Genomic DNA, 22829 nt, shown 5'->3' with positions numbered 1-22829 from the left:
CTATGGAGGATCCTAGGAGGGTGGAAGAAGGATTAGGCCACATACCACTTGAAGATTATGATCATGAGAAGAAGAAAGAATTAGCAAAGATTGATGATGAAGCAGACCGCATCGATGACGATGACACTGAGAAAGAGAGGAGAAGCAGAGCTGAGCAGGATGATCAGCAGGTGAAAGAGAAAGACAAAGAAGAGCAACCACTGATAAAGGAGAAGAGCAAGAGGGTTGCCACCTTAGATGCATTTCGAGGCCTAACCATAGTGGTAAACAACTAAAACAAAAGTTTATATTATGCTCCATTTGTTTCAGTGCATTTTTGTATTGTTTGATATAAAAAAAATATATAAAAAAAAACCACTTTTTATGAAGTAGTTAGAAAATAAATTCATTTGGAAGAAAAATATTTTTCACTATTAAAATCTTTTGAACTAAGCGTCTTCGAGGCCGATTAAGGTCGCGTTTGACACCATCACTTTTTAGTATAAAAGTAAAAAAGTCATTAAAAAAATTAAAAAATTAACAATTTATACCAAAAAAATCAAAGATTCTCTTTTCTCTTTACTTTTTATACATATTTTTATAAAAAATTAAAAATTATTCCAAACATACTAATTTTTTTACATCATATTTTAGTCAAAAAATTAAAAAGTTGCTAAAAAACCTATTCCCAAATGAGGCCTAAGTGCCTGTTAGGAATGGACTTTTTTAACTAGGATTGGCAAGATATGAAATAACAAATAAAAAAGATAAAACAAATCGAAGAAATCACAAATATACACAAGAATATAAAGATTTACATTGTTAATCTCAAAATAAGATTACATTTACGGATGCTGCGATTTTACTATAATAAGAAAAAAATACAAATCGCTTATAAAAAAGAAACGATCCTTCAACTATTTATAAGGGGTGGTTTGGAATGATGTAAATAAGTGTACTTTTTTACTTTTTATGAAAATGAATTGGGTTTGAAGAGATGTGATAGAGAAGTGATGTGACTTAAATATGATGATGCGACTTAAATAAAATAGTAATTTTTTGACTTTTTAACTTTTTTTTTAGAGTATTATAAAAATACCCAAAAAGTGAGTCCACAGACCCACCACCGCCAACCACACCAATACCAACGCCGCCACTATTACAGATCACTGGTACATCGGTTTTAAGGTTGCAATATGAAATATTTTGTTAATATTTCTAACCATTGTGAAGATGTGTGTGTTGTATATGGTTGGTAGGTGATGATACTGGTAGATGATGCAGGAGGAGTGTATTCGCGTATTGATCACTCTCCATGGAATGGCTGCACTTTGGCCGACTTTGTTATGCCTTTTTTCCTCTTCATTGTTGGTGTCGCCATCGCTCTCGCCCTCAAGGTCTCTCTCTACATTTCCCTTTCTATTATTTTACATTTTTTTTTTTCGCCTGTAATGATGTCACATATATATTATTTTTATTATTATAGAAAATGAAACCTACGAAGACTACTCTATTCAAGTCTCTCCTGTAGTTAAAAAAAAAAGAAGTCCATCCTGTCCCAAGTCAATTTTTGTCCATACGAATCAAGTTGAAAAAGACTCATACTATAGTAAGAAAGAGATTGGATTGTCTGCGGTTGTCAATCGAATTGTTAAGTTTGGCCTACTATGAATCTATTTGGGTTGATCTTAACTTTTTGAACGTTTGTTTTATAGAGTTTACTGAGTAGGTCATTTATACTAAAAATTAAGTTGATTATATATTAATAATAATTTAATCAGATCACATTAGTTTTAAAAAGAAAATTAATGAACAATAAGATTTTAAAAATATTTTGTTTATTTTGTTTAAATAAATATGATTCAATCGACTAAATAACAATATTTAATTAATTTTATTTTTAACATGAATAACTTTTCGACGAACATTACAAAAAGCAAATTTAATTACCGAAATGGGTTTGAGGTGGGCCGGCTTTTTGGGAAGCTAGTAAAAAGTCAACTCTTTGACTTTTAAATTTTTTTTACACAAAAAAAACCATTAAAAAGCTAACTTTTTTAACACAAAAATACTAAAAAATTACAAAAAAAAAAGTCAAAATAATTAATTTTTTACCAACTTCCTAAAAACACTACATAATATCAAGTGGTATGAAAGCACCTACGTACTTGAGAGATTGGGATTTAACTCCTCAAAAGCTAATCTAGCAATTAACAATTTATTTATGTCCACAAAATATATATACAAGATGTAGAACTTACAAGGTGTTTTTAAATTATTTTATTTTTTTTTTTTTTTTTACAATTCTTTGTTAAAACACACCAAGTTATGAACTCAATTCGTATTCCACTCATTAAAAATTATTTTGAGATTATCTTGATAAACTTATATGCAATATAAAAATCAAATTACTTGAGTTTTACTCAATTAAAACTCTTTTGAGATTGGCTACAAAAGGAAACAACTAGAATCATTTTGAATCAGTTAAAAGATTAAGCAATTTACTGCGGTATTTGACTAAATTCATTTACTGCCCTAATTAAGAGTTTACTAGAAAAATCATAATTCAACGAGGTCACATCAGCTACTCCTGCAATTTTTCTTAGAAGAAATGTAAAGCATCCACCCCTAAAAATGTACACATGATAAGAAAGTTGCGATTTTTTTATGATAAAAATTATGACTATTTATGATACTTTGTGTAAAAAAAAAAAATTGCTACATCTTGATCAAGCATAGAAGGTTTAATTAATATGTGTTAGTAGTTTTTTTCTGTTAAGTAAGAGTAAAAAATTCAAGAATTTGGATCTTCCGATGTTTAGCACAGGAGTTTCTATCCCTCTAAACACTCCTCAAGATTCACACAACCTAACAATTATGGGTATTTGGGGATTATGCATATTTTGAGATGGTAGAATAGTGATTTGAAAACAGAATATCCTTAGCCCTTGTCTTCTTTGTTCATACCACATTCTAACACCTCTCTTGTATCTATGTATATGTAAAAATAACCAAATATGCTCACTATCCATTTGTATCATGATCTCATCAAGTATGGAAAATATAAATTTTTGTGTTGATGCAGAAAATACCAAAGGTGAATGATGCTGTCAAAAAGATAATCTTAAGGACACTGAAGCTTCTTTTTTGGGGAATTATCTTGCAAGGTTTTTATTTTATATATATATATATATATATTTTTTTTTTTTTTTTTTTCTGATGAAGAGACTTTTGTCCCATTAGTTTTTCCCCTTTTATTTCATTTTACATGGCCATGTGATCCTTGAACAAGAACCACATACAACTCAATTCTTATAGGAAATATCAAAAAGTAGTTTACAAATTTTTAAGTAAAAATATCATTTCAGTGGAATTGGGGGAGTTGCATATTAGTGGAAAACTTTGCAACATTAAAAAATAAATCTATAAACTTTTCCATCAAATTAAGATTATTTTATGAAGTTTCCACAGATGGGAGTTTTCAAACTTTATCCTCTAGTTTTTAAAAAATACGAAATAAGAAAATATAACCAAGTAGAACCAGTATATATCCTTGAAACTCAGGGTACAACGGGAATGTGATGTTTGGACGAACTAACCTTAGTATGAGTGGCAGGGACTTCAAGCCGGTCTGTATGGTTGTTATATAACTCAAAAATAACAGACCTTAGGTACTACAGTGATATCATATTTTGTGTAAACTAAAAAACAAAAATCATCCCATTAACTTTTGTAGTTTGAATAACAACCAAATGGAGCAAACACACCAATTAGCAGTTTCTATTGCAGCCAAATTGATCAAGCAAGGGCTAATCACATAATCTGCATACTGCAGGAGGGTACTCTCATGCGCCCAATGATCTGTCTTATGGAGTTGACATGAAGAAGATCCGATGGTGTGGCATCCTCCAGGTAATGCCTTCTTCCCCCATACATGAATTTATGGAACAAACAGTGATATTCTTACTTCTTCTTTTTTTCTTTTTTTTAAATAAAATTTGTTCATATTTTCCAATAGAGATGAATTCTAAAATAAAGTAAATTTCATGTCAATACCGGTTTCTTGTGTGTGAAAGCAGAGAATAGCGTTGGTGTACTTGTTTGTAGCTCTAATAGAGACTTTCACCACCAAGCTCAGACCAACTGTCCTAGCCCCTGGTCATTTCTCCATCTTCACTGCATATAAATGGCAATGGTAAGTGAACACAAATTCTATCAAAACCCTAAACACAATATTTTTGAGAAATTTAACTTTGATTACACCTTAAAAATTGTTATTAGTAAATGGCCTCACTCATTGTTCCAGGCTAGGAGGCTTTGTTGCATTCCTCGTTTACATTATCACAACATATGCACTATATGTGCCTGATTGGAGTTTCGTGGTGCACAACCATCATGGACCAGAGAGATACATGGTATGCAATAAATTAATTTATTTTTTTTTAAATAATATTGTGCCACTCATACATATAATAACCCATGAACTGATGTTGTTTTGCTTTAATTTTCAGGTAAAATGTGGGATGAGAGGACATCTAGGACCGGCCTGCAATGCTGTTGGTTATGTGGATCGACAAGTTTGGGGCATTAATCATCTCTACACGATGCCTGTTTGGAGCCGCTTAAAGGTTTGTGACAACTGACCTAAACAGTTTAGCACCCAACAGTCCATTCATTTTCTAATATGCTAATGGTTATACATTATTCATCACGCAGGCTTGCACACTTAGTTATCCTGATTCTGGTCCACTTCGCACAGATGCTCCAATTTGGTGTCGTGCTCCATTTGAACCGGAAGGCTTGTTGAGGTACATCAACAACAATATTTCCTTTTCTTTTCTTTTCAAACATAATGATTGGGAGCTAAACATGGGCTCTGCTACTGTTTTTCCCTAGTTCAATTTCAGCTATCCTCTCAGGCACCATTGGCATCCATTACGGGCATGTCTTGATTCATTTCAAGGTTAATTACAAACTTTTAGCTGCAAATAGAAGTCACTAATGGGAATCGAACATAAAATTCGTAATGTAAAGTGAGATTTTTTTATAGGGTCATGCTGAGAGGCTCAAGCAGTGGGTTTCAATGGCAATTGTTTTACTTGTTGTAGCCATCATTCTTCATTTCACAAATGGTAAGTCTCATGAAACTCATCTAAATGGTTTGTCTAAACTAATTTATTATAATTAAAGCAAGATAAACTAAGCATTTTTGTTTTGTTTTGGCAGCTATTCCTATTAACAAACAACTCTACAGTATCAGTTATGTCTGTTTCACAGCCGGTGCAGCAGGAATAGTGTTCTCTGGATTCTACTTATTGGTAACACATTTAAATCTACCCTAGTGCTTAGCAGTCTTAGTATTAATCCAATACAAACAATGAATTATCTAAAGAGAATATGTTTCTTCTCTGCTTTCTTGTTTTGATAAATGAACAGATAGATGTTTGGGGACTACGAACTCCATTTCTGTTCCTGGAATGGATAGGAATGAACGCGATGTTGGTTTTTGTGATGGCAGCACAAGGCATTTTTGCAGCATTCATAAACGGATGGTATTACAAGAATCAGGATAATAATCTTGTAAGTAATGTAAATTTTTCTTTTTTTTTTTTTTCTTTTTTTCGCATAGAGTATTTGAATTTCGATATATTAATTACCATCTTAATATCTTCTGATGGTGTTGAAAACTTTACAAATGATCAGGTCAATTGGATTCTAAACCATGTGTTCATTGATGTTTGGAAGTCTGAGAGAGTAGGGACGTTATTGTATGTAATATTCGCTGAAATTCTCTTCTGGGGAGTAGTTGCTGGTGTCCTACACAAACTGCGTATATATTGGAAATTGTGAGAAAAAAGGACAGTTCAGTGCATGAGACTTTTGTCACTGTGAGATTTACGTAGGGCCCACATGTGAAGAGAGATTGTGAGAAGTGTAATAAAAAAAAATGGCAACAGGGTAAATGGAGCACTAGGCAACTTTTATACTTCTAAGATCAATGTTGTAAGATGTCAGTGTTAATCATTGTCTTTTATTTAGGATTTGTTCTAGTCATTATTTGTGTTTCAATTTGGCCAAGTGTTCGTTGATGGCTGGTTTAGTTATCAAAACTACAGTGTAAAAAGAGAAGATGTGTGAGTGTGCTATGTGAATGCAATTGTAAAATTAAATACATTGAATCTTCCAAAGTTGATTGTGGCTTGAGAACAAATGTAGAAAGTTTCCATGCCTTCTGTTAGACCTAAATTTTTGGTATTTTGAGCGAAGAAGGGAGAGGATATTGCAGAAACCTTGTCATGGTTTTGGAAGTTAAAATTAAACCTAAAATGAGCTCACATAGAATCATTTTTGTTTCAAGGTTTGTTCTTCATGGCGGCAGAGTTGCAGAACCACCACCTTTGGTACCTTCAACCTTGTTATGCAAGAATCGTATAGTTTCAATTCACAAAAACAGTAAACTAAAAATAAAACAAACACAAAACTCAGCATGATAAATGCGGTTTGACAATGCACCTTCCTTCTTCATGCAGGAGAGTCACAGTTAATGCTTCCTGAAAAATCTAGAAATCCCCTAGATGTTGATTTGTGATTATGTATCAATTTTAAGCAGAATATAACAATCCCAATCAAACAATCAAACAATCAAGACAAAGAGACACAGCGATTTAACGTGGAAAAAACCACAATTGGACACCTCCAACTGTGATCAAAAAACCACGGGCAACAGCCACAAGAACAATCCACTAAGAAGAATTAAAGGAATTACACAGGTATACTCTCAATTACCTAGCGAATTCACAACGCCTAATTGAACCAACCTCTATGTGCCTCTTCCAACCCCATCTTCACCACGGAATTGTCTTTCTGATGAGCCACTCCGGATTCCACCAAAGCTTCAGGCTCGAATTCTTCAGAATTCACAACTGAAGAATAACTCTCTCTTTTGTGTATAACAAACAAACCTTTGATGTACTCTCTTTAGATCATGAGTTGAATACTCAATAAAAACATCAAAGAAAACTCACAAAGTATCCCCAGATATAAACCCTAGAAACCAAAAAGAAGATCTGGAGAAGTTCAAATCAATCACCTAGTTTTGGGAGAAAACCAAGTTTTTATAGGGAACCAAAAAGTAATCCTAGATTGGGCCGAAAACGAACTCTTTATCAAATCTGGAAATCTGGATTCGCGCGGTCCGCTCGAGCGCCCTTTTCCCCGCTCGAGCGGAGACTTCAAATTCTGTGATTTCATACAGGCTCCACGCTCGAGCGTCGGTTTTGCCGCTCGAGCGGTAAACCACACTATCCAGTACTTTTGCAGGCGACTGCAGAGATGCTGAGAGCTTCCAATCCACGCTCGAGCGCCCGATGTCCCGCTCGAGCGGACAGGCCAAAACTGGAAAATCTGGAAAAATAAAACATGATCGAATGGCAACTTTGAATGCATTTTTGCATTTTGCTTCGGGGGCGCTGCCCCTCAACCCCGCCGTGGCGCTGCCCCGGACCCGCCAAGGGGCGCTGCCCCCTGGACCCCCGCGAGCTGACCGGGCAGCTCGATCCCCGTCATAATCAGCGAAGTGGCAATCTTGAAAGCTTTATCAACACAAACTTCTCTGAAAAGCACAATTCGGGTTGGATTCGCATCTAAACACTCATCGCCTCACTGAAGATAAAAAGTGCGAATAAAATTACAACTCAAAGGAGTTTTGTCAAACGGGATTGCCAAGAAATAAAACCTAACACTTCCAACCTGTATAAGGCCATATTGAAATTGAATTACTATGTCAGAGTTCTCTATTTTTCCTCAAGTCTCTCTGCTTCACATATAGCACTTAAAAAAAGAAGCCTATGTATCCTGCAATATCCTGCGAGATCAGAACAAGCCTTTTAAAACCAATGCAATCTTGATTAACAAAAACAAAAACAGTGAAATTTTTATTTTTTACCATTTTGGGTGAAATTGGAAAACTGTAGGAAAGCAAATAAACTAGACAAAAATAGGTTTATCCAAACAAAGACGAGAAAGAAGTGCTAGAGACCCTATTCTCATAATAAATTACTGAACTATAACCACCATTATGTTTCTAAATGCATTTGATCTGTATAATTAACAACAGAAATTCGATCTGAATACGTATTTCCAAATACCTACTGCAAATGCTAAAGAGTTCCCTGAGGCATTGTTTCACATTGGGATTAAACTAAAAGTGTCTTGGAAATAAGTAAAAGTGTTAAAAGTGAATTGATTTCAAGAAAAAAGTGATTTGAATTCAGTAAAAAGTGCCTCGTTGTTCTTCAATTCTTATCTTTTTCTTGTGCCCCAAGGACACTTGTTAGCAAAACCAAACCACTATTACATGGTTTTCAGGTTTATGGACGTCATCAAAGTAAATTCAAACTAGACTTTTGTCAGTTCAAATTTGGTTTAACAACTAAGATCTGCGACATGCACTAAACCTAAAAACAGTTGTTTGCATTACCTACTCAGTGGCTGTTAACTGTTGGAATGTGTCTCGTATCGCCTGGAGTTGCCCCATCTAGGCTAGTTAAAAAGCTCCAGCTTCCCTCTTCTTAATACTTAGGTTTTAAGGAGAAGTGTGGATTGAACTTTTCAATTTGGTATTAAATCTTGGTTGGGCCTGTGACTGATGTGCCATTTGTCCGACTACTGTATGTTGGTGTGGGACACATTGCAACACACCCATCACAGGCTAATACTAAATTAAAAAGTCTAGTCCACCCTTTTCCTTAAAACCCATTAAGGAGAGGGAAGCCTTATAACCAACACCAATGGGGTAAATCCTGGCGATGTGGAACACATTCTAACATTAACAACTTTACACGTCTTCCTTTCTCTTTTTTGGCAATCGGTGGGAGGGGAATAGGGGAAGGGATGTATCACACAGTGGTGAGGCTCCAATCTAGACATTTATACCATTGACAAATTGTTTATTGTATTATATTTTATTTTAATTTTTTTAAATGATATTCAATGTAACAGAGACCCTACTTTGATGTACAAATAGCATGAAAATCATAGATGGGACTCCACACAAATTACGTCAAGATGTGACTCCTTTGAAAAGTAGTGTGCTGGGAGATATTATGTGTGCAAAATATCATCATTATGAAAATGACAATAAGCATATGAAAAACAGGTTAGTCCAAAATAATCGAATGTACGAGGTGGATTTATTAGGCAGACATGCCTATGACGCAGCTAGAATTTTTCATATGAGAGGACAAGGTTCCGAGCTGATATTTTTTTTTGTCTCTCAACATAAAAAAGATGACAGGAAAGGACAACCCAAGATAATTGATTCAACATTGGAAATCATACAAAAGCAGTACTAAATGGTTTTTTTGAAACATATATATTTTTTTCCCCAATCCGTACAAGATTTACAAATATCATGAGACTTTTGTCAGACTAGACATTCAATTATGTAAGAAAATCCAACAAATACGAGGAAGATCCATACATAGATAAGAGAATAGAACCCATAACCTCCGATTGATGTACAAAGATACAGTAAACTCTTGAGTTTTAATTCAATAGCTTACATGAAGATGTACAATAATAGTTTGTATACAGAACCAGGGAAAACAGTCTGGTTAGTGAGCATGGTTTAATCCAAATCACCCACCAAATAAACATATATAGCTATATTGAAACATCCATGAAATGATACAATAACTCCTCTCCACAACAGAATTCATATATACAATGGCATGAGCACTCAACTCCCCTCTCATCTACTCACTTCTAACTTCATCTTTTTACTAAACAAGTTGTTAACTAGAACATCATACAGCTCAAGCTCAGCCTTTTCACAATATACGTGCTATATTTACATCTAGTAAATATTTATATTGGCTGAAGTATACTGTACAGAGATTGAAGCTGTTACAATCCAATCGGAATGGTATCTTCAGTGATCATCACTCCAACCCATTAACATCTTCCAAACTGCTTCTTCAATCCGGTTCCTCGGAACAGCTGAGCCATCCCCTTCATCAAGTAAAACTCTGTAAACTTCCCATTCCCGATCTCCAATCATGTGCCTCCCAATCTCAGCCTGTATTTTGATCAATTTGGAAGCAAAATGAAGAACAGAAAGAAAGAATATTACTGACCACCAATAAGTTTGCAGAAAAAAAATTGCTTGCTTTTTAAAGAATTGTTTCGGAAGAAAACCTTAGACAATTTCAAACACAAACTGAAGAAATTTGTCATGTAGGGACGGTTTATAATGGAAGCCCCCTCTTTAATGAGAGCCTCTTCAAGTTAAAACTCATTACAAAACACCACTATCGTGGAAGAGGAGAAAGATAATGCAATTTGTTTTCCTAATAGCTATCCCATTTTTGGGACTGTGACATCAACTTTCAATCTAGCAAAAGAAACATGCATCCAAATTTATGGATTGCACATTATGCATTGTAAAACAATTCCAGCAATGCACTCGTCTAAGGGGTAAGTTTGGTGTGCTTTTCTCAAGTTGAAAGTTGATAATCAAAATACAAAAAAGCTAAAACCACCACTCCCAACTTTTAAATAATCAGCTTTTTAACTTATTTAAGTTATTTCTGTCTTATAAGCAGTAAATAGAAGCTGCAATGCAACAAATAGACTGGCACAGACTCCCAAAATAAAATAAGTTATAAGCAGCTCCATAACGAAAATAAGGGAGAATCCAATTAATCCCATTTTGAGCTACTGTATAGTATGCAGATCAGGACTTACCGAAAAGATGCCAGTGTTGAGCATCTTGAGAGCAAGGGTGATATCATAAAAAACAAGAGGCCGACCCTTGCCAGATATCTCCACTGGATTTGCTACCAGCAGTTCTGTATCAGGACCCCGGCTCATCAAAGCTACTCTAAGAGGACGCAGCAGTTCTGTCCGAATACGAGAGCACAATGCAGCCTTCTTGCTAGGGTCAACTATCTTCTTCCCATCTGCTTGCATGACAAATAAGTCCAGTTCACAGTTTCTTTTCTGTTTTGTTGTGATGCGCCCATAAGAAATCTGGTATACATGACGAGCTATTAATGTTTAGATTACAGATCCAATAAGAGTCATGATGTGTTTGTGGTATTAAATTAATATAAAATATATCGAAAATAGCTAATCATCAAAATTATCTACCTGGATATTGTAATCCTTTAAAGTTTTCATTATATCATAGAGGAGACCTTTGTGATCTTGGCAAACAATTTGGACAAGCGTGTGAGCAGGACTGAGAGAGTTATCCATTGTGATAGAAACATCGTTGGAGGTGTGAGATCCACTTTGGCGTTCATCAAACTTTTCTTCTGTTATTGCAGGAGGAAGAAATGAAGGCCCTTGCGAACATGCAGTAATTTCAGGGCCAACCATTTCTATTTCACAACTAATCATGGTATCCCCTAAAACAGTTCTTAAATGATCATGTGTATCCTCCTGTCTCTTCTTTGTGTGTAGAAGTTCCCTGACAATAAGACAAGAACGTGGAAGACAAGATAAACATGACTTCATAACAGTGCAAGATCCTTATGAGAGGATTGTGGGAATGTTTCCCTCCATCCCCGCAGGTCTATTCACATTTACTCCGATAACTTAATCTAACTATTCTAAACTAACGGGATTTATCAGAAGTAATCACGTGATACAATAAATGGGATGCACTCCTTTTACGCTGATTGTGGATTTGAGTATGGATTTAAAAAGGGAAAGGGAAAGGAAGAAGGCACAAGAAATGGAGAAAAAACCTAACTTATATTTCATCCACATTTCCCTCACCTTTTCCTTTCTTTTCCATTTCCAAATTCCTACCCAAATCCATGATCCCAAAAGCAGCCTTAAGTTTTACAATTCTGATTCAACTCATGATGACCCCAACTGCAAACAAACAAAGAAACAAACAGAAAAAGAAAAGACATCAATCATAAATTGTCTTCAATTACCCATTATCCATCCACTAGACGGTCTTTACATGACCATAGTTCAAAGGCAACCTACTGCACATTCCTAGTTGTCTTAGTGACCAAATTTCAGAGACTGTTGCAGAATATTGTTTTGACTGTCGCAAAGTTGATGGGTGGGAAGAATCGCCCATTAGAATGAAATTGCCAATGTTCAAGAGTGGAGGTGGTCAACCAATCGATAGTCGTCAACCATCATTTATCCTAAGCATCCCTATTTCAGTTTAGGAAAAGGATAAATGGGACAAGATATTTGTTTTGAAAAGATGTGCATCCAACATGTTCCCAACAAAACTTCCACAACTTTTGTTCCGGCTTCCTTGTTTCGATAATATCCACGTAATCAACTTATTCACCCATAGTGAGGACAGTATATAGCAGGAATGTCGCAGGTAAGTGTTAACAATTGGCCATACACACTTGTCCAAGAAAAGAGTAGAAAATTTATATGATGACAGAAGCACAAAAGATTATGCAATATAATTATAATTACTTTGAGTTGGACGGTGTCAAGATTGTAAAACCTGGTGTCTGTGATGAAGAATAAGTCCATCACTCTGCCATCTGGGGTGGTTGATACCTTCACTTTCTTTATCGTAAGCTCGAGATCGCAAAGAACCACAGTCACATCTACACAAAATTTTCTACATAACTCAATGACAGGTAAATTTCCGATATCATGCTAGAATCTAAAAACTCAAATAACACAAACAGCACAAAGAAAAGGGCAAAATCAGATAAAATCATACCCAAAACAGCTTTACAAAAAGAAAAAAGGAAAATCGTGTGACTAAATAATGCTTACAACTACGAAAACATAGGGAAATCCCAGAAAACTTATGGTCTTACGACAAAAGCAAGTTTTTATCTCTCCTTCTGTTTCCCGACAATCAAACATAACATAAAGGAGCATAAAGAACAAAAACACACCACATCAAAATTCTAATTCCAAAATGTGGTTAGATTCAAAATTCATCTCAATAAAACACTAGTTAAAAAAATTTTAAAAACCCAATGCTCAGATTAAGACCCGTTTAGCATAACACTAGCTACACAAAGAAGATTCTTGAATCAAGCAATTCAACTAAAACCCATCAAGACAATTTGACAAAGTACCAATAGTATAATTGGATATGAGTAATGAGTCCGATAAATTACCATGGAGAAGGCCTCTTCGGTCATGACAAGAGAACTTCAAGAGGAAAACATCAGAAGGCTTGGGGGTTTGCAATTCGGATCGGTAAAAGGAAATCCCAGATGCTGAAGAACAAGAAGGGCATACCCCCATCAGTCTCTTCTTCAACAAACCCCATCTAGTAGTCGGTTTTCCGATTACCCAGAACACTATGTAGCACCATTTTCCATCAGTAGACATATCTGAACCCACACAATCAAGGAGGCAAATTAACAAAACTATCAAAAATCCAATTACTTTCTTCACAAAAACCCAACTAGAGAGAGATGTGTAGCACAATTCTACTGCCCGTAACATCAAATAAGAAGAACACCCACACATCAAGGAAGCAAATTAAGAAAACTATCAAAAACCCATTATTTTCTTCACAAAATCCCAAATAGAGAGAGATGTGTAACACAGAAAACCAGAGGGAGAGAATCATTTCCCACCAAATTAAGGAAAGAATCACCAAAATCTCAAATACCCATGTCTTAGTTCACAAATTATCCATACATAAACGTATATACACCTGAAGACAGAAGAATAAACTCTTCAAATTGATTCATATACACACACACACAGAGAGAGAGAGAGAGAGAGAGAGCATATATACCAACTCTGACAATGATCAAACCGAAGAAAAGGATGAGGCGGCAGAGATCACAACCCAAGCCAGTCTTGTCAGGGCAATTGACAGTAATCACACTTTGCTCTTCTTCTTTCTCGGACTGCTTGATGATCACCACGTCGTCATATAGAATCCCCATCTCTTCTTCTTCTTCTTCTTCTTTAAATCAAATCTTCAAACACGACATAAATCCCTGAACTGTTCTTTGCCAATACTGGGTGCTATTCATTTTTCATTCTAATCTTCTTTTTCTTTCTTTGCTTTGTTCTGTTCTTACATACAAAACAAACAAGTATTAGTAGTTCGAGCAGATACACACCAAAATCACGGATCTTGGGTTCTTATTTACCTTTGTTTCTCCGTTATATACTGGCATGCACACACAAACACACAAAGAAACAGAGGAGAGAGAGAGAGAGAGAGAGAGAGAGTAGTTTTCATGTACCCAACATGTGGGGATTGGATACATTGGGTATACATTGTTTGTTGTGAAATTTTAATTTTTTATAATTAAAATTTTGGGTGAAAGATTACTCTGTTTCTTGTGATGCATCACTTGTTGTTGTGGTTGTGACAGTTGGTTGCAGTAATTGTTGTTTGGTGTGGTGTCTGTGTTTGTGATATGATTGTTTGTCGAAGACTTTCAGACCACGAGACTTGTTATTTCCTACCTAATTCCAAGTTCAATATTGTATTTTCTACCCTGCTTGTTTGATACCTTCGGTAAAAATTTACTTCAAAGCAACGGTTTGTGCTTCGTATTTGGCTTGTTAATAATTTATTAAATAATTATAAAAAAAAAATGGTAAATTACATTAAGACTCTCTAAACTTTTTTTTAATATAGATTTCCTCTCATATTTAAAAACTTATATTTCTTTTTTTGAAATTTGTAATCTCAATATAAATTGTTTAATAGATTATTGTTGCAATGTCCTAAAATTTTTTAAATTAAATAACCATCTTGTCATTTTTCTTATCATTTTTTGTTTTTATCATCAGGATTACATTCTATAATTTTTCATTATTAAATTCTATTTGAACATATTCATATTGAATATTGATATATAAACATAAATTTTATATAAAATTTTCAAATATAATGATATAGTTTAATGGTGACATTTCACTTAAAAATAAAACACCCATAAACATAATTTATATTTATAACAATATCACTATCACAATATTTTTATGATATTTTTTTGTATAAATTTTTATACATATATATAATTTTTCATTTTTATTTCCACCATTATATCTAGATTAGATCAACTTAATTTAAATATAAAAGTATAAAATTTGTACAAAAAATTTTAAACAACTCTATTAAATACAACAAAATAAAATAATGTATTGAATTTTTATATTTTTATATTTTTATTTTTGTATTTAGTGAATTTTAAAAAAAAATACAAAATATTATACTTCTTAACTATATTTAGATTAGGTATATCTAAAAAATAAAAAATAAAATTGTTTAAAATATTTAAAAAGTTCAATAAAAAAATGAAAAAAAAATTAATTTTTTGTGTGAGTTAAATCAACGAAGATGATTGTTATTTCTCTTGAAATGACATGAACAAAATATCTGTATTATTTTATTATTTTATATGTATACAACCTAAGGGGCAAATATGTTATTTTAATTTGACAATAAATAAGTGTAATTTTTCAAATGTGATGGAGGATCTGTATTAAACAGAAACATCGAGATGTGTCAATGTAATTTGCCTTAAAAACAAAATTTAAACCTTGAGCCTTATAATAAAATAAATTCTAAATTTTTAATTTTATTAATTTAAATCTCAATTTTTTGATTTATTTTCAATCTAAACTATTTACTTATTTTTATTAAGTTAAAACATATAGAAAAATAGTATTTTAGTCATTAAACTCAATAAAAGTATCTATAAAATGTCTAAAATACTCTTTTTTATTGAGTTTAATGACTAAAATATTATTTTTTCTGTCGATTTTACTTACAGTAAATTACAAATACAATCCCTGAGGTTTGCTTAAAATACAAATTAATCCCTGTGGTTTAAAAAATTACAAATACCCCTTATTAGAATTTTTTATTTAACAGAATTGACTGAAAAAATAAAATTCATAATTTCTCCCTTATACAATAATAAATTACCTAAATTATTAATTGAAACATATTTTTTATATCATTAAAAAATGTTAATTGACTTGATGATTTATCAATAAAAATGACAATTTGTTATAAAATTAGAAACTTTCGGGAGTGTAATTTTTGAAATCACAGAGGACGATTCGTATTTTAATAAAACCTCAGCGGGTGTATTTTTAATTTACCTTTTTACTTAATGAAAATAAAGAAATGATTAACATTGAAAACAAATCAAAATTTTAGGATTAAATTTAACAAAATTAAAAATTCATGATTTAATTTGGCATTAGGGTCAAAGCCAAGGTTTTTTTATTTTTTTATTTTAGAATTGAAGACACTAAATTATAATTTTTGTAGGTGCCTTACCGGAACAATTCTTGTTTTTAAAGCGGCCCAATCTTGGCAAAATCATTATGGAATAGCAAAAAGTGCCTTTTTATTTGAGTTTATTTATTTATTTATTTTCAATGTATTATGAAAAAAAATAAAAGATACTTTTGTCAATTCATACAAAAATTACAAGGTAATGGGGTCACCTTCGCTTTTTGAAAGTTATTTGGTGCTCACCAAGGCTTGTAATCGGGGAAAATGCCCTAGACCCTTTCCCTCCACTCCAACCACCCACACTTTTTTTTGATTGACTCAAAATTTTTTATTTTTTTTTAGTCTTGATCACAGCCCCCGCGTGGAGGTAGGGGCGCTGGAATCACCCCACTGGGGTCCCCAACATTGTTGCTTGTATCTGTGTGATTAATATAATATATATCAGTACGTGCTTGTCATAATTTATTAAGAAAATTATAGGCAAAAATTATTTGACTCTTAAAAAAAAAATTTAATTTTTAATTTTAACAATTTAAATTTTAATATTTTAATTTATTTTCAATCTAAATTATCTGTTTATTTTTATTAAATAGAACTTACAAAAAAATGATATTTTAAGTATTAAACTCAATGTACCTACACAAAATGTTTAAAATACTCTCTTTTTTTTTTTTTTTTTTTTTTGAGTTCAATAGTTAAAATACATAATTAACTGACAAAAATAAGCAAATGCTTTAAATAGAAAACAAATCAAAAAATTATGATTTAAATTGACAAAATTAAAATTCAAGATTTAGGCCAAGTTTGGCGTATTGCAAAAAAGTCAAAAAGTCAAAAAATTACTCAAAAAGTTAAAAAGTTAACACTATTCATCAAACGTCAACAATTACGGCTGCACAATTTTCAATCCTAATTTTTCCTTACAAATCAATTTTTAAAATTTTTTATTACACATTTTTCCATAAAAAGTCAAAAAGTTAACCCAAACATCCATATTTTCTTTCTCAATTTTTAAGTCCAAAAAGACAAAAGTACACTTATTTATGACACCCAAAACAACCCCTTATTTTGTTATAAAAACCATGATTTTGTTTTAGTAATATTTATTCTAAATTACAGTTTGTTAATTTATAAGTAGGAGTTTAAAGTATTCTCTTTTAACTTTTAAATAATAAACTGTTTTCAATTTATTTTGAGAATTTGGACTAGACTATTATTGTAGTTTTTGTTTACCACACTAATATCAAAATATATATATCCAATAAAAAAATCCAATTGGGTAACGTTGTTCAACTTCTAGAAATTAAAATAGTTAAAAATAAAAATAAAAATAAAAAATAAAATGAAAATTCTATAAGTCAAATCTAAGCAAAACCAACTAAGACTAATGTATCTAATATTTCAAAACATATAGATACATATACGGTGTGCAGGATGTACTGTATCTAATCCTTCAATGGAAAATTGTAGACTTATTATTTTGTTTTTGAAATTTTAATAAATATTTGGGGGGCTTATATTTTGTTAGACTTTAAGATTGTGAGTTGTGAGTGATTTCCATTTTGTTGAACATATATGTATTTTTCTTACAATATATTGGGGGGCTAAGGCTTTTGTTAAAATCATTGGCTCAATTTCCTTTTATTATTATTATTTTTTTCATTATTCCCTAATCACATATAGAGGAGAGCCATAATATTCATCATCCACTTTAAATTTTACATTTCTATTTTTTTAATTTCTTAAAAAATGTAGAGTATTTATTTAAACAACAATTCTAAGAATTCACAAAATTATTTAGACAAAATAAATATATGAACCACAATCATTTTAAGTATGATATACATCTCATTAATTTCAAATATACACCATTTACCTCATTTTTAAAGTAAAATTTGGGATACAGCTTCATAATACATAACATTTGCCTTACTTAAATGTAGAATAGAAATATCATTATTTTATATTTGTAACCATTTCATTACTTGTTAGAACAATAAATCATTAAAGTTATCAAACCATTTTCTTTATTTTTATACAACTGTTTATAAAAAGTTAAAAAATTACTAAATAGGCCAATTAATTCACAAACGAACCTTAAGTCAATTCCTTTATTTGAACTAAAATCAATCATAAAATTAAATATAATCTTTTTAATGTGCATGGGACTCACAAAAATATAAAATTTTTCTCATATAAGTGAGTTATAATTTTGTTCTATTATCGGTTGATGTGTTCTTAAATTTGTTTGTATTAGACAATTAAAGCTTTACTTTGTTGAATTTTAAGAATTTGTTTTTAGAAAAAATAAAAAAAATTAATTTGATAATTTTCTCATTTTGAAAATAGAAATAATTTTGAAATTTTAAAAATAGAATTATTACTATTTATTTTTGCCAAACAACTACTTTCTAACCCTACCAAACAATCTGTTAAAAAAAATAATTTAATTCTACCAAAAAGTATTCACTTTGTTTGGTTCAGAGTTTGCAAAAATAATTTTTTGACTTTTCAATTTGAATTTTGTATTTTTCGTATTTTTTAAAAAATATTTTAATCAATTTTTTTTAAAATTTTTTGAATGCACTTAATCTTGATATATTTAAAAATAAAAAATTTGTATAAAAATATTTTAAAAATTTATTGAATACAAAAAAACATGAAAATGTTTTTTTTTTTTTTTTTTTTTTTGTATTTGGTGAATCTTTTAAAGTTTTTTTTACAAATATTATATTTTTTAAGTGAATCTAGATTAAATATATCTAAAAAATAAAAAATTGATCAAAATATTAAAAAAAATCACTAAAAAATATATAATTCAATTTTCAAAAAAAAAAAAAAACCAAACAAAGTTTTTAAGTTTCATAATTTCAATCAATATGATATTAAGACCAACTTTTCACTTATTTTGAATCATATCATGTCTCTATTTTTTTACACATTTTTTTAAAACAAAGTTAAAAAAAATCAAAAAATTAATTTTTAACCAACTTTCCAAAATAACCCTAAAACATCGCGTAGACTTGGCCCGGGACCACCACATAATTTCTATGCTTTCACAGCCGCCATCACGTGTCATGATGGTCGTCCACGTGCTCCTCTTGACGTTGCCTTCAAGAAATGAAAATCTACCCACCCAACTCATCTCGCTCTTTTTCTCTCTCTCACGGTTTCCTTGTTCGTTTTTCTTTTTGGATAAATTACACCTACGTACCCAAAGTTTAATAAAATTACAGAAACTTTCCTTAAAGGTATTAAAATGACTTAAACAGCCTTTAAGGTTCAATTTGCAAATTGCAATCACACTAACCTCCCTTAAGGTTTATAAAATTGCTGAAATGACAAAAACCTCCCTTGATCAGAATACAAAATAAATTCCAAAAGGAATCAAGAAAACTTTCACCCACGGAAGAGAAAACCTCCACACGAAAAGACATTATTGCAACAAAACAAAAAATAAAAATAAAATAATCATTATCAAAAAAATATTATCAATCACTTTCACGATTTGTTCAACTTTTTTTAATTTGGTGTTAAATTGCACAATGAAAATTATCATGTGACATTCATAGGAACGTTTTTATTTATTTATTTATAAAAATGTAATTTTCTTTTGTTTTTTATTTGTTCTGTATTTTTTCATAGTGTTTTCTCTTTAAAATTGTTATGTGACAATCACATGAGGCATTTTTTTAATATAAAAATGTAAATTCTCTTTTGTTTTCTATTTCTTCTACATCTTTCCATAGTATATCATTATTATATTGTATTTTATAAACCTGCTAGGCAAAGGGTGGCAGGTGGTAGGTGAGTTTAAAAATTATAGTATAGAGAAAAACTATTGGGAAAAAAAATTCTAAAGAAGTAGAAAGAGAAAATTAGTACAATTTTATAATAAAAATGTCTCATGCCAGAGTCACTTGACAATTTTGATTATTTCTATTTCATGTATATAATGGATGATTTTCTTTTAATGTATCAACTAGGAATATAAATTTATACTTATTTTAAATTTAAAAAAAAAATCATTATACTTATCATTGAATAATGTAATGAAACTTTTCTATTACAAATATGCAATAAAGAGAATCACAATCTATTATGATTAAATATTTTAACACCAAACTAATGACAGGGCCATATTCACATTGTAACTTGACCAAAAACTTAACAAGTTAACAGTTATATTTGAAAAATGAGTGAGAAAGTAGAATAAATATTTTAACACTAAACTAATGACAATGCCACATTGACATTGCAACTTGATCAGAAGCTTAACAGATTAACAGTTATAATTGAAAAATGAGTAAGAAAGTAGAATTTCATGTAAAGCATAAAGGTGACAAATTGTAATTTACCTAATTTCGATAATGTTCAATGATCAAATAATCATTGTTTCATGTCCATATCAATAAAGCTTATGTTAAAGTCCTATTGTCTCGTATTGATGCCATGTACTGTGTCATAAATTCTTTTAAAAATCATAAATAGTTCCATGTAATAGATCAAAAATAATTACACACATATGAGAGTGCAATTTTTATTGTGCAATAAACCTACAGGAAGAGTTACACCCCCATCTTCCTGTAATTAGTTTTGATTTATTACACTGAATTATAATTCTTCCTAAATTCTTTCATAGATATAAAAAGACTGAAATATCCCTTCCAGAAAAGAGTCCGGATTCTCGACCGCCCTACCCGGCAGCCCCCCAAAACGACAAAATTTTCAACAAAAAAAAACGCAGAGGAAGAGAGGGAGGAAGGAGAGGAAGAGGGAGGAAGAAGGAGGGAGGAGGAGGAGGAGGAAGGGAAGGGTCGGACTGGAGGGGTCATAATCAGTGGGGGAGGAGGAGGAGGAGGCGGAGGCGAGGCCAAAGGCGGAGGCGACGGCGGTGAGCTGCTGCGACGAGCTGGATCGGGCAACGATCGGACGGCTGCGACGGCCGGCGGCGAGACGACGAGCTGCGATGGTGAGCTCGCAGCCTCCTCCCTCCTCCTTCCTCCCTCTTCTCCCTCTCCCCTCCTCTCTGGTTTCTGTTCGAAGAGAGAGAAAGCAAGAACGAAGAAGAAGAAAAGGAAAAAAAAAAACAAAAAACCCCCAAAACGACGTCGTTTTGGGGGGCTGTCGGGTAGGGCGGTCGAGGATCCGAATTCTCCAGAAAATGGACGTCTTATACAAAAATGCACTCATATATAGCTACTAGGAGTGTAAGTCTACTTGATGGATGTGCTCTCCAATTTGTAAAATATGAATTTTGATTTTAAATTAAAAATATATATAATGTTTGTTGACCAAGTGGTGAGAGTGTTATTTTTTAAACTTTAGATTTTAGATTTAAATCTTATGCACTTGATGAAACGAGAGTGTAGGTTTTAAGTGACTAAAGTAAATTATTTACATGTCGATATAGATATGCTCTAATCTAAATATATATATATATATATAGAGAGAGAGAGAAAGAGAGTAGGGCTAAGTAAGGAATCCGTGAAATCCGTAATCCGATCCAGTCCAATCCAATCCAGTAGGTTTGGATTGATTTTTTGAATCCGCGGTTCGGTTCCGGATTGAAAAATTAAAAATCCGTAATTCACGGATTGGTTCCGGATTGAACCCCATGGTTCCGGATTGGAACCGATCCGAACCGTATACAAATAGTCTATATTTTTATTATACACCCTCCTGCATAGTATCTTCTCTTATTTCATATAAAACTTCAATCTAAACCTAAACTTACATAGTATCTTCTTTTATTACTTTTGTTTGCTAGTTTTTAGTGTTAATTTGTAATAGTCTAAATACTTATGGTGGAACTAGTATTCTTATGATTGTTTAAATTTTAGAACAGTTTGTCGCTATTATGAAAAGACATGTTGCTATTGTGAAACTAATGTGGTGCTATATTTATATTTTTATAAAATTAAAGTGGTATATTTATATATTTTTTTATTTAATTATGTAAATCCGTGGTCCTAAACTGATCCAATTCGTGTTTAAATGGATTGGTTCGGATTAGTTCCACGATTTAAACGGATTGGATTGATTCTAATTTTTCAAGATCCGTAGATAACGGATTGGTCCTGATTTTACTTCAATCTGGTCCAATCCGGACCATGCTCACCCCTAAGTGAGAGAGAGAGCTATATGCTTTCCAGGAAAGGAGTGAGGTCATGGTGTACCATGTCACCAATTTATGTAGATTTCCAATAATTTACTAATTATTATTTAATCAAAAAGGGACTGTTGGAATCTACTTTGTCATTTAAAGTGATAACTAAAATGGTTTGATTATGTCCAATCTTACTAGAATATTCACCTCAATTGTGCCAATGTTGAGTGGAGATATGTAGTGCGAATCTCGTTGTGCCTTTATTGAAAACTCAATAAATTGCACAAAAATGTAATTATCAACTCATCAAGTATTATTATTAATTTAAAAGAATTAGCTTCTCTCCCCTCAAAATATGTGTATCATAGAAATTTAGTATTCGTCTAGGATGTGAGTTGGTTTTTTAATTTTTTAATTATTTTAATCTAAAACTAAAATAGTCTCGTTTAAAATGGACTTTTTGATATTTTTAACTTTTGTAAGAAAAAAAATATAATGATTATGATTTGA

The 22829-nt window shown here is 31.9% G+C and overlaps 2 protein-coding genes across 2 annotated transcripts; one reads left to right on the top strand and one right to left on the bottom strand.

The window, feature by feature from the left end:
- The first annotated feature begins 2 nt into the window (after positions 1–2).
- Positions 3–5829, top strand: LOC114311123 (uncharacterized). Its single transcript, XM_082890177.1, has 13 exons — positions 3–263; positions 1239–1376; positions 3065–3146; positions 3815–3891; positions 4059–4174; positions 4286–4394; positions 4491–4607; positions 4696–4787; positions 4876–4942; positions 5030–5111; positions 5206–5297; positions 5416–5559; positions 5683–5829. Exons 1-13 carry the CDS (start codon positions 3–5, stop codon positions 5827–5829), a joined length of 1524 nt encoding a protein of 507 aa, XP_082746303.1.
- A 3677-nt stretch (positions 5830–9506) lies between these two features.
- On the bottom strand, positions 9507–14382 carry LOC114311254 (ACT domain-containing protein ACR10). The gene is made up of 7 exons (XM_028257384.2): positions 14100–14382; positions 13736–14017; positions 13104–13322; positions 12470–12575; positions 11131–11452; positions 10726–11010; positions 9507–10057 (listed from the first exon to the last, which is right to left on the bottom strand). The coding sequence occupies exons 2-7, from the start codon at positions 13887–13889 to the stop codon at positions 9911–9913; spliced, it is 1233 nt and encodes a 410-aa protein (XP_028113185.1). The 5' UTR covers positions 13890–14017; positions 14100–14382; the 3' UTR covers positions 9507–9910.
- Between the last annotated feature and the right edge of the window lie 8447 nt (positions 14383–22829).

Source organism: Camellia sinensis, chromosome 10 (assembly GCF_055761805.1).
Source record: "Camellia sinensis isolate YWXY chromosome 10, ASM5576180v1, whole genome shotgun sequence".
Lineage (NCBI taxonomy): Eukaryota > Viridiplantae > Streptophyta > Magnoliopsida > Ericales > Theaceae > Camellia > Camellia sinensis.
The sequence above is the reverse complement of the archived record's forward strand: the minus strand, read 5'-3'. Positions and strand labels throughout refer to the sequence as shown.

Excerpts from the sequence above, each read along its gene's own strand:
- LOC114311123 (XM_082890177.1), top strand. The coding sequence starts at position 3 with ATGGAGGATCCTAGGAGGGTGGAAGAAGGATTAGGCCACATACCACTT. Across the intron at positions 3,892-4,058 it reads GATGGTGTGGCATCCTCCAG|AGAATAGCGTTGGTGTACTT; the intron begins GTAATGCCTTCT and ends GTGTGAAAGCAG. Across the intron at positions 4,788-4,875 it reads GAACCGGAAGGCTTGTTGAG|TTCAATTTCAGCTATCCTCT; the intron begins GTACATCAACAA and ends GTTTTTCCCTAG.
- LOC114311254 (XM_028257384.2), bottom strand. The coding sequence starts at position 13,889 with ATGGGGATTCTATATGACGACGTGGTGATCATCAAGCAGTCCGAGAAA. Across the intron at positions 11,453-12,469 it reads TTCTTCATCACAGACACCAG|GGAACTTCTACACACAAAGA; the intron begins GTTTTACAATCT and ends TCTTATTGTCAG. Across the intron at positions 11,011-11,130 it reads TAAAGGATTACAATATCCAG|ATTTCTTATGGGCGCATCAC; the intron begins GTAGATAATTTT and ends CATGTATACCAG.